Genomic DNA, 16895 nt, shown 5'->3' on the forward strand with positions numbered 1-16895 from the left:
AAGGAGCCGGTCGGAGAGAGCCCGGGGGCTGCGTGGGCGGGTGGGTGAGCTGCTGCTCCGAAAAGTTGGGTCGCTCCGCCCGCTGGGCTCCCGGCGTGCCCGCCCGGCCTTGGGGGGCGGAGGGGGCCGGCGCCGGTCCCCAGTGATGGCCCGGGAGGGGCCGGGGCAAGTTGGGAACAGCCAAAACAATGCGTCCTCACAGGCGTCCCCCGCAGACAATGGCCCGGACGGTCCATACCGACGGATGGAGGGCGCGTCTATAGGGGCTGCGGTGGTGGTGGTGGGGATCCTGGCCCCTGAGCCCGACGCGCACCCCCGGAGCTCCCAGGAGCCCCCAAATCCCTCTCGGGAGTCTCTGAGCAGGCGGTGCACCCGGTGCGTTTCCTGGATGTGTGTGATGAGATTTTTTCCCCCCCCTCGTCTTTTAAGGATTTAAAAAAAACACTTTCAGTGCCCCATGAAGAGTTCAGGGATATCTTTACCACTCTGTTCTGGTGGGAGACCCGAAACTCCCAGCAAGCACGACCAGGAACTCGGAGGGGCAGGGGACAGTGAAACGTTAGCCCCAAAGTGCTGCTCGCTTTCTTTTTTTAAAGGGAAGTTTCTGCCAGGAGGCGCCGGGTGGTGAAACGCCCGGCTTCAGATGCAGAGCCCTCTTTCCTCTCGTTTTGGCCCCAAAGCGCCAGCCGGACGGGATGGGGAGGGTGCTGCTGGGGCCCTCGAGGATGGGTTTGGGGCTGCCTGGGCGGTCCTGCTCGGAGAGAAGGGCGTTCAGGGCCCGAGTTGGAACCCACATTTTAGGATTCAGGGAAGGGCCACCGAGGACGGGAAGCCGCATTCTTGGGCGGGGTGGGGGGTGGGGAGAGCGGGCGGGGAGTTTTCCGCAAGATTCAGTTACTGGAGCAAGAAAAAGCCTCCAGTGGCAAGTTCTTGAACCCCATTATCCCGCCTACACTCGAAACGCAGAAACTTACACCCCCCCCCAAAAAAAAGTCATTTCAAGGCTTGAACCTTTGGTGTGTTGATCCAGTGAAATTCCTTGCCTCAATTTATCTTTCTGAATCAGCCTATGGGGCTTAGAGCGCTGAACATTCCTAAACTGAATTGAATAAATGGCGGTTGCAGTGGTCCATTGGCCAGTTGGGAGTTGGGTATTACTGACCCCCGTGGATCCTGCAGCGTGGCTGGTTTCCTAGTGTTCTGGATCGTTTGGAACCATTAAGCTGTGTGTTTTAAGAAGCCTAGGTCTGATTTAGTTCAGGTTGATTCAATTATGTCTTCATCGCTTTTGAGTTGGTTGAATGAGTTGACATGAGATTAAGCTCAACAAAAGAAAAGGCAAGGGAACAACAGCTGCCGTCCAGGCCTGGCGACTAGGTAGGGGTTTTAGGGGGCTTTTCACCTTCTCCTTTGTATGTGTCAAGAAGTACATTTAAAATGCTTCTATTTTACTGTACTTTTTTCCTCCCCTGAAGTGGCTAGGCTGCCTTGATTGATATCAAATAAGACTTAAAATGCTAACTTTTATAATACTTGGAGAATGAGTAATAGATCAGGAGTTTCTAAAAAGCCCTTCTGTGTCTGCAGTGACAAGTGCAGAGTAATAACCTAATTGCTTTTTGTCTGAAAATATAACAGTCAACCACTAGTTTGTGCTTGCTTAGTTAATGTGTGCTAAGAAGTTTTAAGGTGTGTCCTTAATGGCAGATGACTTTTCCTTCTGAGAAGTCATGTTTATTTTAGAAACTGTTTTGTTCAGTGTTCTGGAGACTAGTAATGTTTTGTTGTTGTTTTTTAATCCTGACGTTTTAATCGAAGTCTTCCCCCCATTGCTGCCATTTTTAATCAGTTATGTAACAGAGTATTAAATTCAAGAGGGAGTGACTTCTCCAAAAATTTACTTGTCAATAGTTAAAAGACAATGTATTTGAATCGTTAGAATAGGGTTAATATGGGAGTTTGGAATTTTAATTATTTGGTGGGTGGAAGGCTAGCCCTTTAAAATTGCACATTTATTTGCATAGAGAAGGAGGAAGTAGAGGGAAAGGTGGTGACTTTTAATGAAGAACACACAATGTTCTTTAGTGTCCAAACTTCTCCTCATCCTCGGATCTTCACAACACCTTCCTAAACACTTTGCAGTTTGACCTTTGATTTTTTTTTTTTTTTAAATAACTTCTGAGATCGAAGTTTAACAGTTCTCTTGGACTTATTCTTCCCTTTCACTTCTTGCTCAGAAAACGGAACTTAATAGACCACTTAGAAAAATTTATAGAAAAAATCCCCCCCCCTTTACAGTGAAGAATCTATTTCGATAACAGCTCAAAAATTTTTTTTCTAGGTAGTAGAGGCGGAAGGGGGGAGTGAAGGTTTGAATGTGCCTTTAAGGTGGGGGTAGATTTGCATTCTCTTTGTAGTCATCCAGTTTTGGCAGTGAGACTTCTGGGAGGAATAGGGGCTCTAATCCTCTTCCAGTGGACTTGTTTTAGAGGAAATCTGAAAATAAGACTTAATCATCAAGTCACTTATAAACTGATGCAATAATTAGGGAATATAATGGCCTGCCAGTGACTAAGTCCTGTCTCCTCACTGCAGATAAAGGCTAATCACTTTTTTCTTTTTAACTACATTTATCATGAAATGCTGTGTTTTTGCCACAGCAGGGTAACTGTCCCCACCCTGGAGCACTCTTAATTCTGAGATGCTTGATTAGAGCCTCAGGGGTCCCCAAAGATGTGCTATTATTCCCACTTTATGAAATTACATTCTTTCCTCCCAGTTGTCACAAACATGGTATTGGTGGATAAGAACTTTGGAGTAGTTTTAATGACTCTTGACTGCTTAAAACACACTGCTTATAAAAGGATCTACTTTTATCTGGCTGGCTTCTGGAAGTCAGTGTTGGACCTTTTTATGTTTTACATGAAGCTTTGTTTCCATTTACTTAAGAAAAACCCAGTTCAGAGGGGTTCACCTCATGTATGCCAGTATGGCCTGTATGTTAAGGTGGCTAGAGTTGCTGGGTATGATTTCTTTCAAATGGTTCATTTCCTAATGTCTCATTGCAGTTTAATCCCATGGCAGTATGTTTAGTAAATTAATTGGAAAGGTGGAGCTCCAGGCCCGTGCAGTGGCTCTGTGTGTTCAAGCTTTAGAATTGTCAAGTAGGAGTGAAAAACATGAGACAGTTGTACACTGACGGGTATCCCAGTAGCAGAAAATAAATGTAATGATATTTTAAATGACTAGAATTGGGATTTATAGCACAGTTTCCAAATTACTGGGGTATTAAAAAATGAGAACCTGGAAGGAATTGACACAACAGCTCCTGAAATGGAATTAAAGGCATCCCACATGTTAAATATTCGAAACAGGGAAGGGCTTGGTTACAGCATGTAAATGAAACTTGTGACAATGGTGGAGGCTCCATTCAGTCACCTTATCTCCAGATTTTGGGGGGAGGGGCGTTAACTACTATAAATGCACGTGGAAGAAAGAATGTATTACACAAAGACAGCAGGAAATTTCTTAAACTCGGGTGTGGGGCGCCTGGTTATTAAATACAACGTAATGGCCTCACTTGGGGGGCAGTTTAAACATTTTTATGAAATGTTGGCTTTTGGAGTAAGGCAATCTTGGATTATTTAACTCCAGCCAGTAATGTAGTTAGACAAATTCGCAGTGGTATGTGGGGCAAAGGTTTTTGAATTTAGACCACGAGGGCAGATAGAAATCTGACTTTGAGGAAGTGGAAGGACAGGGACCATTCTTTCCTAAAATCGGCAGCTAATGATGAGCAAGCTTAATTCTGGTACACATCGATCTTCCACATAAACAGGAGGGAAGCCCCTGTTAGCCAGCTGCCACCGCAAATTACCCTTTTATATTTAACGTTGGAATGCTTGTGAAAGAACTTTACATTTGAACATTTGCTGACTGACTGTTCTAAACACCCCCATTACTTCCTGCCCCAGCCATCAACAGAACTGAGTTACTGGAAATTCGAGGCCAGTTTGGTAATTTTGTGATCAGGTTGAGAAATAAAATTACTACACTTGAGAAGACAGCTGAGCAACTTGTATGAGAGAATTCGTTTAATTCCTGAGCCTTTGTCTGGAAGCTTTTCCCAAGTTGTTTCAAAATACACATGCTTCCACTTCATAGAGAAGAGCTTCCGACCCTAGAGCCAGGTGCTGTCTTTTTTTAATGTGTTCATACAGTATTTTTGTATTGCTTACTAGTTGCTAATTTGTCTGGGAAGGTTTCACATTTTAAAATGGAATGAAATGAACTGGAGAAAAAAAGCATTTAATGTTTCAGGTATGGCAGATGTGCTCCAGATCCGTTCTTCACTCAGCACTAGGAGAAATAACGTGTTTTTACTTTTTCTTACCTATGTCAAATCAGGAAACGTAAACAATTTAGTTATACCAGAAGCGGTTTTCTTTTTCTTTCTTATCTTTCTTGTAAACAGTGGATATGGTTTTTAGGGTTAGTGTGTAAGCTACTATACAGTGACCATCCTGTTAAAGACTTTTCTCCCTTAATTTTGAAAGCAAACAGATGACTTGAAAGAGCCAGACATACAACTTTAATATTTATTAAACAAAAGATAGGGAGGGGAATATTTACGTGTTGCTAAAGAAAGATCTATTGGATTGCCCAAGCTTGTGTTTAATCAGAAGTTAGTTAAATTGGGTCTAATTGAGAACACTTATCATTTGACCTTCTGGGAAAAGTGGTGTGAGGTGCAGTGGTGTAGTGGGCTGAATGTGATGGGCATTGTTGAACACACACACACACATGTACACACACACAGTTATTTGTGTATTGATGTGCGTAGTTACTCACAGAGATATGTTCAGTGTTTGTAAAGAGGTTGTGAGTATAGGTAAAGATATTTTTTAACTTCCTGAAATCTGTGTGTGTGTGTGTGTGTGTGTGTGTGTGTGTGTGAGCAGTTAATCCTGTTAAGTCTTCAAGATATTTAAGACTGTACTGGTTAAGTAAGGTAGAAACTCAGTGATAGTGATACTTGTGCCTAATAAACATTTAAAAAAAAATTTCCTTATAGCTCTCTTTCAGATCTATGATGGAGTTTTCGAAAGCCAGTTTGTAAGTCATAGTAGCTGTTTATATGGATAATATTGAAACTAAAACTGATGTGTGGTGCTTTAATTCTCATGATGATCTTTAACTGACCTCACTGATTGGGGATTCATAAGGCGGTTTCTTTCTTTTTTTTGAACTACAAACATTATATTTGAATTATTTATTTAATTTGTTGTTATTTTTTAATTTGACCAAAGAGACAGAGAGAAAGGGACAGTGAGAAAGCAAATCACTAGGTCCGGACTCGAACTGCAATTGGCCATGTGGGAGTCCAGCACCTTAACCACCACACCACCTGCCAGCCCCTAGTAAGGCATTTTCTAATTATGATACTCAAATACATTAATATGATCATTTGTATAGTACTTTGGCTTCCAGTTATTATTAAAACTGAGCATTTATAGACAGCTTGAAGAAAATGAGATAATTTTCTATAGGATTTTCCCAAGTTTGGTCTTTGAACAGTTTAGGTTATGATGAATAGAAACTTTGAATATTTTCATCTCTTATTCACTTTTTTTCTTTAAGAATTATTTGGTTTATTGTTATTATTATGATTGCCTTTTTAAAAGATTTGTTATAGGCCATGTATACTCCTAAGATGAGAGACAGAAAATAAGGAAGCTTCTAGGTCTGGGACTTGAACTGTTTGTTGGCCATGTTTGTTGGTCCAGTGCCTAACCTGCTACATCACCTGCTGGCCCCATTTGCTTAACTTTTAAACAGCTTTACCCTGCTAGATTAGGAAAATTGAGTTGACCATTTCATTTCGTTCATGGGTGTAACTTTAATGAGTTCCTTGGAAGGAGGAAAACTTAGAGAAAGACTGTAAGATTCCTACTAGATCTTAGAGATAATTTTGTAGTTTTAAATGTGCAAATGAGTCGGCCGGAGAAGCAGTTTATGTTGATTCCCTTCCCCCTAGGGCCTGTGCACAACTTGAGGGAGACGAAGACAGACAGGGAAAGTGAGAAATCACCCCCAAAAGGAGGATGGCCCATGCTATTCCCTCTGCTCCGTTTTCCTTACGCGCACACTTGGTGTGTTTTCCAGGTTCTGGGTCCAGGATTGAAATCATGGCATCCTCCGTGTGAGACCCAGTGCCTTTAACAACCGCACCACCTGGCAGTTTCTTTTTTTTTTAAACTAAAAAAAAGAAAAACTTTTATTGGCCCTTGAATTTTTATTTATTTTTTTTTTTAAGAATTGTTTTGTTGGGAACCAGCAGTTAGCGTAATGGCTATGTTGCTGGACTCCCACGTAGTCGACCGTGATTCGCATCCCGGACCTGGTGGCTTAAAACTCACGCTGGGCGTGTGTGCGTGCGTGCCCAAGATCCCGAGAGGAGAATGGAGGAGAAGGGATTGCGGCGTGGCCATCCCCCCTGGGGGGTGATTTCTCGCTTTCTGTCTCTATCTCTCTCTCTGCCTGGCGAGCGCTCGTGCCCTATAGCGAAAACCTCTCCAAAAAAAAAAAAAAGAATTGTTTTGTTATTGTTATTATTTTTAATTTGACTAGATAGAGAGAGAAAGTGAGAAAGTAAGCCACCAGGTCCAGGACATGTGGGAGTCCAGCACCTAAACCACCGTGCCACCTGCCAGCCCAGCCCTTGACTGTTTTAATAACTGTTTAGATAGTTTAGTAACTTGAGGTAAAGTAGATTTTTAGGAACACTGTACATCACTTATCTATGTATAGCTTTTTGTGTTTTTCGCAGTTTCAGAGGACTTTGAATACTTTTATTGCTTCATATGGTAGTAGATAACTTTCATATCAAGAATGGTAGATAACCTGTTCAGCTGAAACAGATGTGTTGTCTCTAGAGGTTAACAGTTTGAGTGCAATCTGTATTAAGAACACTATTTCCAAGTTAGAGCAATTATTTGCAAGGTGGCGGTCACCCATAATTTGTTGTGTCTTAAGCAAAGATTATTATACTTTTCATTAAGGACTATATGTGTTTCTTATTTATTTTTTCATTTTATTTAAACAATTTTATTCATTAAAAAAATTGATAATAAGACATGTGTGCTCACCAGAGGGAGACAGAAAGCAAGCTGCCAATCTGGACTCAAACTGTGGTAGGCCGTGTGGCGTCCAACACCTTAGTCATCACACTGCCTGCCAGCCCTATATAATGTTTCATATCTCCTGGTTTATAGATCAATAGAGAGAATTCACAGTAAGCTTAGGTCACAAGTCAATGAACTAAAGTAGTGGCCTAAAGCATATCAGATTTGGCCAGCAGTTGGTGTTGTGGTTACACTGTTGGACTCCCACAGGGCCGACAGTGGTTCAAATCCTGGACCCAGTGGCTTGAAAATCATGCTGGGTGAGTGTGTGTGCATGTGCAAAATCCCAGGAGAAGAATAGAGAAAAGGGATTGCAGTGTGGCCATTCCCTTTAGGGGTGATTTCTCACTTTCTTTCTCTCTCTTTCTGGTGAGCACATGTGCCCTGTGGCAAAAGTCTTAAAAAATCAGACTTAAATTTCAGTAGTTATAGTAGTAATACAATTCCTCTTGAATTTCAAAGATTATCTTGTGGTAAATTTGGAAAGTATTCACCTAAGCAATCACTGTAGAAACTAAACTCTAGTGTTGTCTCATAATAAAATATTACTATTTTTTTTCTTTTTTCTTTTTGGAGAGGTTTTTGCTATAAGGCATGGTGCACTTGCCAAATAGATAGACAGAGTGAGACCAAGAGACAGAAAGCGAGGAATCACTCCCCAGGGGGATGACTACACCGCAGTCCCTTCTCCTCCATTCTCCTCTCAGGATCTTGGGCGCACACGCACACGCGCCCGGCGTGAGTTTAAGCCACTGGGTCCGGGACGCGAACCTCGGTCGACTACATGGGAGTCCAGTGACATAGCCATTATGCTAACTGCTGGTCCCTAAAAGATGATTTTGAAAAACCACTTGACTTAGCTTGTTCATGGGCTTTACATGACTGAAGGTGAGGTTCTATCATTGAACTGAGTAAAGATTCCAAAATGTTTTTAAAAGTAAGTTTTCAAATTGCCGTTCAGTAAGCGCAGTGTGTTGAGAATGCTCACTTTCTTGCAGGCAGCAGGCAGGACGCGTTCATGTTGTAGTGTTGGATTGTAGTGTCCTTTCCCCCTCCAGTTCTCTGTCAAGAAAGACGATTTGTTTTCTCTGCGGTGCCTCAGTGTACCGTTGGCTCCTGTGGGGAAGCTGAAGGGTCTGGCGAGGCTGGGTATGTGCACACACACCCTTTATTCTGCCGACAGGGCAGCTAGGCCAGCTAGGCCATAGGCAGTGATCGGAGTAGAATCCCGATTCGGATGAAGCCTGACCTTACATTCTTTATTATTACAGTCACTTTACAGATTTTAGTTTAGCACATTGATTTTCAATGCTGTAGACCTGGTTTATTACCTTAGAGTTTAGGGAAGTAATTTTGTCTATGTACTTTACAGTTTCTTTGTTTTTTAATTTGCTGAGGGCTGTGTGTGCCATAGAGGGAAAGTGAGAAAGCACCCCCGCGGGCCGGTGGCCATGGCCGAATCTCTTCTCCTCTTGGGCTTTCGTGCATGTACATACATGTGCCCAGTGGAATTTTTTAAGCCTCTGGTCGGGGACTCAGAAGTGCACAGTTGGACATGGGAGATCCAGTCGCCTCAACCACGGAGCCACTGGCTGGTGCGTGTCTTAGAGTTTCTGAGAGCCGAGGGCATTTGCGTTCAGATTCTTGGGCATACCCAGCATTTTTGTTCTGTGGGTCATAAGGTGAGGGGGTAGTTTTTGCTTGTGCTGGTCAACATATGGTATGATTAACTATGATTTTTTTTAAATTACACTCTTGAAGTTGCAGAAAATGGTAATTAGATGGCATCTGCAGATAGTCATGCAGAAGTTTTGAAGACCAGTCAAGTTAATTTTAACATCAGATAGGCTGTGGTCGAGGATAGGCCAAAGGTGTGCGTTGTGACTATTCTACTCTGCTAATTAGGTGGAGTGTCTTCACCCTGGTGTCTGTTGACCTCCTGACCCTGTGGCAGGGCAGGGACTGGGGAAAGCAGTGAACAAGCCTCAAGATCTCTGTCTTTAGGATTTCAGTCCACAGGGGGATAGAGAAAGATAGTTATAAGGGAATAGTATGATTTGAGATATAGACAGAATGCGGATAGGGAGGGGTTGGGCTAGGTGAGGTCGGGAGGAGCCTCTGGGGTGAGCTGTAAGGATTGCTGGGACCCAAGGTCATGTTGGAGGTAGGACAGTTGGGCACAGTATGACTATCAGACTCTGTCCTGGATGCTTCCCTGGAGGAAATAGTGCTTCCATTTTGTCTGGAAGGTCTTTTCTCCCTGTCTGTGCAAGAGGACCTTGGCCTAGGACACCTTCCCTCACTTTCTGGTCTCCCCCTGTAATTTACTCTCCAGGCAGAACGGAAGCTCTTCCTTCCCCTCAGGTCGTTTCTTTCCCATCTTGCCTCCTGACTTGTTCTTCACACCACTGTAGTAATCTTAGACAGTCTTGTATTAGAGAATGAGGGGGACTTAACTAGATATTCGTAATATTCAGAGCTAAAGATGCCTACTTACAGAAACCAAGTTTTGCTGTTACTCTGGGTAGGAAATAGCAGAATTGGATATACCCACTTTTGGGCCAGAGATTATGAGTACAGGGTCTTTTTTTTTTTTTTTCCTTTTTCAGGAAAGGATTTTGATAGAAAAGTAGGGTTCTCAAAATTAAAAAGAATTCAGAATAGCCACATTTCTTAAAAAAGAAAGAAAAGCGATTGAGACCAGATATTGGGACAAACTTTGATTTTGCAAAACAACCCATTATAGCCTATTTCACTGCTATGTCATTTTATCAAAAAGGATATTTTAGCACCTAAAAGTAGGAAGAACCTCAAGTAAATGCTTCTTTATCCAAATGGATGTAAGTCCCATGGGGTTGTGTAAAAATCATTGGCTTAAGTCTCTTACACCTTTAGCTGTTGCCTAGTAAAAACAGTGTTGTCAGGATCCATGTTGCCTTTCTAGAGAAAGTGCTGTTCTGTTTTTTAAAGAATTATTTTATTTAACTTTATTCAGTTATTTATTTTCATTTGACTAGAGAGGGACAGAGAAAGTGTGAGAGCTTGAGAGAGAAAGGGTGTGTGAAAGCAAGCTGCCAGGTCTGGGACTCGAACCGCAGTCAGCCATGTGAAAGTTCAATGCTCCTAACCACCACACCACCTATTACTTCTTAAGTGACAATATTGCCCAAGGCTGGCCCTGCAGCCTGGTGCTTGAGGGAAGCCTGATTCTACATGACTGACTCTAGTTTGAATCCAGAACCTGGGGGCTTGAACACCACTGGGGGCATATGTGTGTTTGTGTGCCCCAAACCCTGACAAGATGGGGAAGTGGAGGAAAGACGATTGTAGTGTGACCACACCCCAGTGGTGGGGTGCTTTTTGTCTCTGTCTCTCTTTGGTGAGTATATATACTCTGTGGCAAATTTAAAAGGGAGGGGCAACTGGTGCGGTTAAGGTGGCTGGATACCACGTGGCCCGCGTTTCCAGTCCTGGACCCGACGTCTTGAAAGAAACATGAGGTGTGTGCGCACATGTGAGATGGAGAAGAAGGGATTGTGGTCGTGACCATGCCCCACGTGGGGTGCCTCTCACTTTCCCTCCTTTCCTTCTCTGTCAGCGCATGCACACCATCTGGCAATAAAGAAAACACCAAACCAAAACAAACACAATACATTGCCTGGGACATTCAGTAAATGCTTCTTCTTTTTTTTTTAAAGAATTATTTTATTTAATTTATTCATTCATTTATTTATTTATTTTTTAAATTTGATCAGAGGTGGAGGGAGGGAGAGGAGGAGAAAGCCACCAGGTCCAGGACTTGAACCGTAGTCAGCCATGTGGAAGTGTCCAGCACCTTAAACACCACGCCACCTGCTGGTCCCCAGTAAATGCTTCTTGCAGGAGTCAATGACACCCAGAAACATCAATCAATGATCAGTGCCACATCCAAATGTTGTTTAATGTCCTGGTTAGTGGAGTCATGAAGGTTCTTTTATGTAGGTAGCCCTGCCCTCAGAAAGTAGAATTTTGGAACTGTGAGGACCACCTTCTAGTAAGTAGACATCGATGAGCTGTGTATGCTGGTGACAGCTTTAAGGTTTGACTTAGACTAGAACTCCGGTCTCTGGAGTGTTCTAGTGTATTGCACCTGGCTGGTAACCAGCTCATGTGTTTATCCATTGTGATGGCAACAAAGAGAAGACTGAGAAGTGGAGATAAAACACTTCAGTATACTCTTTCTTCACCTTAATCTTTGATCTTCAGTCTTATTTAGAAAAGCCGTAGTGGTAAAGATCTAGTTTATTGAAAACTAAAGAAAAAAAGGAGTACTATGGGCTTTTTTCTTTTTTTTTTTTTTATTTGTGAGTGTAAAGAAGAGGAAGAGAGGTTTACTTCCCTGAGCCTATAAGGCTCTTGCTCTTAGAGGAAGTGGAGAGAAGGAAAGTATAAAGTGTTTTTTTCCCCAAAGAACTATTTTATTAACTTTATTTTTATTATTTATTTATTTATTTTTAATTTGACCAGAGAGGGACAGAGTGAGGGGGAGGAGGGGAGTAAGAAAGCAAGCTACCAGGTCTGGGACTTGAACCGCGGTTGGCCATGTGGGAATCCAGTGTCCCTAACCACCACATTACTTACCAGCCCATAAAATGTTTATTTTTCACATTGACCTGCAGGATTAGTTTGTATGTCTTTTTATTTTCTTGGGTAGAATGAACTGATTGAAGTTTTAAAGTACTTGGGAGTACTTGAAAACAATTCCTATAATGGCTGTAAAGGTGGAAGGTATTGGCTTTAGAGGTTAATTCTTTTCCAACAGTGAAAATTAGCTTCTAAATCAGAGCCTGCAGAGCTAAATAAAGTAATCCGTTTTCCACCTGGCCAATGTAGTACGCAAAAGGTGGATTAAAAAAACGGGAGGATCCACTTTCTGATGAAAGACTAAGCCATGTTGAAACAGCTCTCTCTGAGGCTTTTCTTTTAAATGTGCACATTGTATATGTGTTTCCCGATATGTTTGGGCTGGGACGTCCTCCTGAGGCTTGTGGAAAGCACACAGCTGGTAAACGCAAACTGGGGTTTGGACAGTGGATTGAGGGTTTAGCGTATCCTGAGCCGTAGTCTAATGAGAGTCTCCTGGCCAAGACGAGTGAGGAGTGAGCATCTTGGGGTATCCTGTGTTTCTTGAATGGGGGCGTTTAGGCCCTGTTTTTTATGTGCTTATGTTGTTTACCTCTATATGTTGTCTACCTCTATATGTTGTCTACTCTGTGTTCTTCTGAGTGTTTACGATTCTTGTATGTAGATTTATATATAAAGCAAGTTTAAGCACTGGGTGTAAAATTTTAGTCATCTTATTTTTCCCAGTTCTTCCCAATCTGTAGATTTGGGGAGGCGGTTTGTAGGATGCACAAGTGCATTTTAATGGAATTTAAAATGTATTCAGTTGAAATGAATAGTTTCTGTCCTAAAAATTGACATTACTACTAGACTTAAGTCAGAAAAAGTCATGCCTTAAGTTTCTTCCTGAATGAAATTCTGCTGATTTCAGAAGCGTACTGACTGTATAAAATGCCAGTGACTTAATTAGCAAGTGTGCTTACCAGGAAGCACTATATATTACATATTTAAAAGATTAAGTATTTATTTAATTTACTTACTCTTTTTTTTTTTTTTTTGAGTTTTGTTTTGCTATAGGGCGCGTGTGTTCACCAAGCAGACAGAGAGAGACAGAGAGACAGAAAGTGAGAAATCCCCCCCCCCTCAAAAGGGGGATGGCCACACCACAATCCCTTATCCTCCATTCTCCTCTCGGGACTTTGGGCACCCATGCACACGCGCCCGGCGTGAGTTTTAAGTCACCGGGTCTGGGTCATGAACCGCGGTCCACTACGTGGGAGTCCAGCGACATAGCCATTACGCTAAATGCTGGTCCCTTACTTACTCATTTATTTTCATTTATTTTAACTTGACCAGAGACAGACACACAGAGAAAGAGGGAAAGTGAAAAAGCAAGCCACCAGGTTCAGGACTTGAATCATGGTTAGCCATGTGGGAGTCCAGTGCCTCAACTGTTGTGCCACTTGGCACTATATATATATTAAAGAGCCTGAACTGGGTCCCTTTCCTCTCTGTCCCTGGGAAAGACCATGTGAACCCTCTGGACCAGTCTTCTGTGAGCGGGGCTAACTGTTGCTATGCTTTTCCTCTAGGTTTTGGAAGTCCCTCATCTCCAGATTGCTGGGATTGACTTCTTGCTCAACTGAATCACTCACTCAATGGAGACGAAGAGAACTAAAGCTTTGTGCTGATTCATATTTGGATCAAAGCACTGGAGAGTCTATGCCTTGTTTGTGCAAAGAACCTGTAATAGTCTCCATCCCTGAGATTCCTACAACTGCTGAAGATAAGTTAGAGGAGAATCTACTTGGTTTGGAACTAAGTGATAAGATCTGTTCTAGTTTTGAAGCAGGGCTACTGGAGGTGTGAGTGACTAGTCTTACAAGTGGCCTTATTCCAACTCCAGAGGTTCCCTCTTGGAACTCTGAGATCCTTACTTTCTATACAATCCCAAAGTGGCAGGAAACATGCCCACTCAGTCCCTCTTAGTGTACATGGACGGGCCTGAAGTCCTCGGCAGTTCTCTCGGGCCCCAGGTGGAGATAGAGGATGCCGTGTCGATGAAAGGGGCCGCTGCTGTGCCTTTTCGAGCTCCGCAAGACAAGAGCATCATCCAGCTAGAAGGGTACCTGCCCCTGGACTGCATGTTCTGCAGTCAGACCTTCACGCACCCCGAAGACCTTAACAAGCACGTCTTAATGCAACACCGGCCTACCCTCTGTGAGCCGGCAGTTCTGCGCGTCGAAGCAGAGTACCTTAGTCCTCTGGATAAAAGTCAAGTGCGAGTGGAACCTCCAAAGGACAAGAACTGCAAGGAAAACGAAGACCTGAGCTGTGAAGTGTGCGGGCAGACCTTCCGCGTCGCCTTCGACGTGGAGCTCCACATGAGGAAGCACAAGGACTCCTTCACCTATGGGTGCACCTTGTGCGGGAGGAGGTTCAAGGAGCCGTGGTTTCTGAAAAACCACATGCGGACACATAACGGCAAGTCCGGGGCCAGGAGCAAGCTACAGCAAGGCCTGGAGAGCCCGGTAACCATCAACGAGGTCGTGCAGGCACACACAGCTGAGAGCGTCTCATCTCCTTACAAAATCTGCATGGTTTGTGGCTTCCTATTTCCAAATAAAGAAAGTCTAATTGAGCACAGCAAGCGGCACACCAAAGACACTGCTTCCGGGATCAGCAGTCCCCAGACAGACACACAGCCAGAGGGAATGCCGTCTCCCAGGCAAGAGTTTCTGCAGTTTTTGAACTTGAGACCCAAGTGTCACCCTGAGACCACGAAGAAGCCTGTGCAATGGATACCTCAGCTCGATCCTTTTACTACCTATCAGGCGTGGCAGCTGGCTACCAAAGGAAAAGTTGCCGTCGCCCAAGAAGTGAAGGAGTCAGGGCAAGAAGGAAGCACTGACAACGAGGATTCAAGTTCAGAGAAGGAAGAATATGGAGAAATCTGGAGCGTGAGTAAAAGCCATTCGGAAGGTTCTGGAAAGTCCAGAACAAACAAGGGCAGCTGCACAGGCCTCTCACAAGAGAAGGAGAAGGCCCGACACTCCCATGGTGAAGTGCCTTCCGGGGATGCGGATGCCAAGGTACCCAGCAGTAAAGAGAAGCCGACACACTGCTCCGAGTGTGGCAAAGCCTTCCGAACCTACCACCAGCTGGTCTTACACTCCCGAGTGCACAAGAAAGACAGGAAGATGGGCCCGGAGTCTCCCCCCACGTCTGTGGACGGAGGGCAGCCTGGGATGAGCTCTCCAGACCTCACCACTTCCCTGGATGAAAATGGGGCCGTGGAGCGAGGAGAAGGTGGTTCTGAAGACGGATCTGAGGACGGGCTTTCTGAAGGGCTCCCCGTGGGTAAGATGCTCCGCTACTTGCTGTCCCCTATCTCCACGTCCGAGAATTTGCAGAGCTGTGCACAAGCCCAGGCTTTTTTTGGCCTCTTTGGTCATTCATTTTCCCATTTCTGTAATAGTAGTGTTGAGTTATAAGGCCTATCAACATTTTTCATCGTTGTGGAAGTTCTGTGATTTTATATTTTGCTTGCAAGGAGCACACATTGCATTTTGATAACTGCATCAGCCCAAAGTGATGTTTCTCAGCTGGGGCAATTTTGCTCCCAATCAACGACTGGCAGTGTATGGAGACATCTCTGATTGCCACAGCTGTGTGTGTGGGGGGTGTACACGTGTGCACACCTGCATCCCTGTGAGCTGCATTGAGCGGGCAGTGGCCAGGGTGCTGCTGCTCAGTGTCCTGCAGTGTGCAGATGCAGCACATCAGAGTGATCTGCCCCAGTGTCAGTTGGTGTCAATTCTAAGAGACCCAGGTCTTCACTTAGCTTTCCAGCTTTCCTGATGTTACCTGTAAAAACAAGCTACCCCATGGACGCAAACTTCCCTGTCCTTCTAGGCTTAGTTCTCACACGTTTATTCCAAATGGATTTCTAGTAGACACAGAGGCCACTGGAAGTGACTGTCAAGCAGAGCAAGATGTGATGGTTTGGGAGACCGTTGGGTGTGGTCCTCCACATCTGTGAGGCTAGTATCCATCTATAAATGTCTCAGTAACCTGGGCAGTTTAGGTGTGAAATGCAGGGGTGTGACCATACTGAATAGTTTCAAGAGCTCATTTGCTTGGTTAGACTTTGAGTGTTCTAGTGGCATTCATAGAAGCAAGCTGTCACCAAAGGCTTGCTCACCTCTTATCTCCTGTGCCCCCACAGGCTAAAGCTGTGTAGGGCAGAGGATTCCACCTTACTTCAACCAGAGCATCTCATAGTCCTTTAACATTTTGTTGCCTAAAAAAATTTTAAAAAGCGCTTGGCCCAGCCATGGTGTGGGGCACTGGTAGCGCCACCACTTGGGAGGCAGAAAGCCACATGGGAGGCCAGGGCAGTTGTATGCACCTGTGATCCTAGCTAATCGGAGGCCCTATTTCAGTCTCTTCTTTTTGTTCCCTTTCTCCCCCTTTCCTTTTCTGTAAAGGGAGAAAAAAGATCCCTGGTTTGTAGTTCGTAATCACAAATTAGTGCCAGAACATGAACTGCTCCTAGAGACGTTGTCATTTACAAAAGTGGTCTCCAGTTCAGACAGGTCCCTGCTTTTCATCGTTAGTGTAATGTTGTGTTTGAAGTGCTGTAAGAACTCTCAAGGGAACGCATGATAAATGTTGAAGTTTATTAGAGAGAGGGGCCCCCAGTAGGGTCCCCTTGCTAAGTCCACCCCAGAGTGGGCACGTGCATTAGAATGTACTAGGAGACCAAGGACGCGAACCCAGGCCCTCCCTGTGACTTCAGCATCACAGAGTGATGCGTTACTGTGTCACCGCGGCTGCCCTGTAGGATGAATTTGGCCGTAGGTTGTGTCTGACTCTCAGCCTGCTCTTCAGCCGGTGCCTGTTGCTTTCTCTGGTTCTGTGACTGGCGTGAGAGCAGTAGTTTTCAGACGGGTATGTAGGAGGTTGAGTTTCTGGGACATAGGAGCGCTAGCCTTTTACAGACAGTGAAGCTTCAGTTTTCAGAAATCTAGAAAACACCATGTGGTATTTAATGCTATCATTAAAAAGGCTCCGTGACACAGACCTCCAGTTGGCTGAGTGATTCCT

General features: G+C 44.1%; 1 protein-coding gene across 2 annotated transcripts in view; it reads left to right on the forward strand.

The window, feature by feature from the left end:
* ZNF217 (zinc finger protein 217) overlaps positions 1-16895 on the forward strand; it is a 47016-nt gene that overhangs the window by 15735 nt on the left and 14386 nt on the right. For both annotated transcript variants that reach the window (XM_006141901.3, XM_027766361.1), the window contains exon 2: positions 13379-15146. In XM_006141901.3, coding sequence (XP_006141963.1) covers positions 13754-15146 — 1393 coding nt within the window. In that variant the 5' untranslated portion in view covers positions 13379-13753. The remainder of the gene's footprint in view (positions 1-13378; positions 15147-16895) is intronic.

Source organism: Tupaia chinensis, unplaced genomic scaffold (genome assembly GCF_000334495.1).
Source record: "Tupaia chinensis unplaced genomic scaffold, TupChi_1.0 Scaffold000066_1, whole genome shotgun sequence".
In the NCBI taxonomy this organism is placed as follows: domain Eukaryota; kingdom Metazoa; phylum Chordata; class Mammalia; order Scandentia; family Tupaiidae; genus Tupaia; species Tupaia belangeri.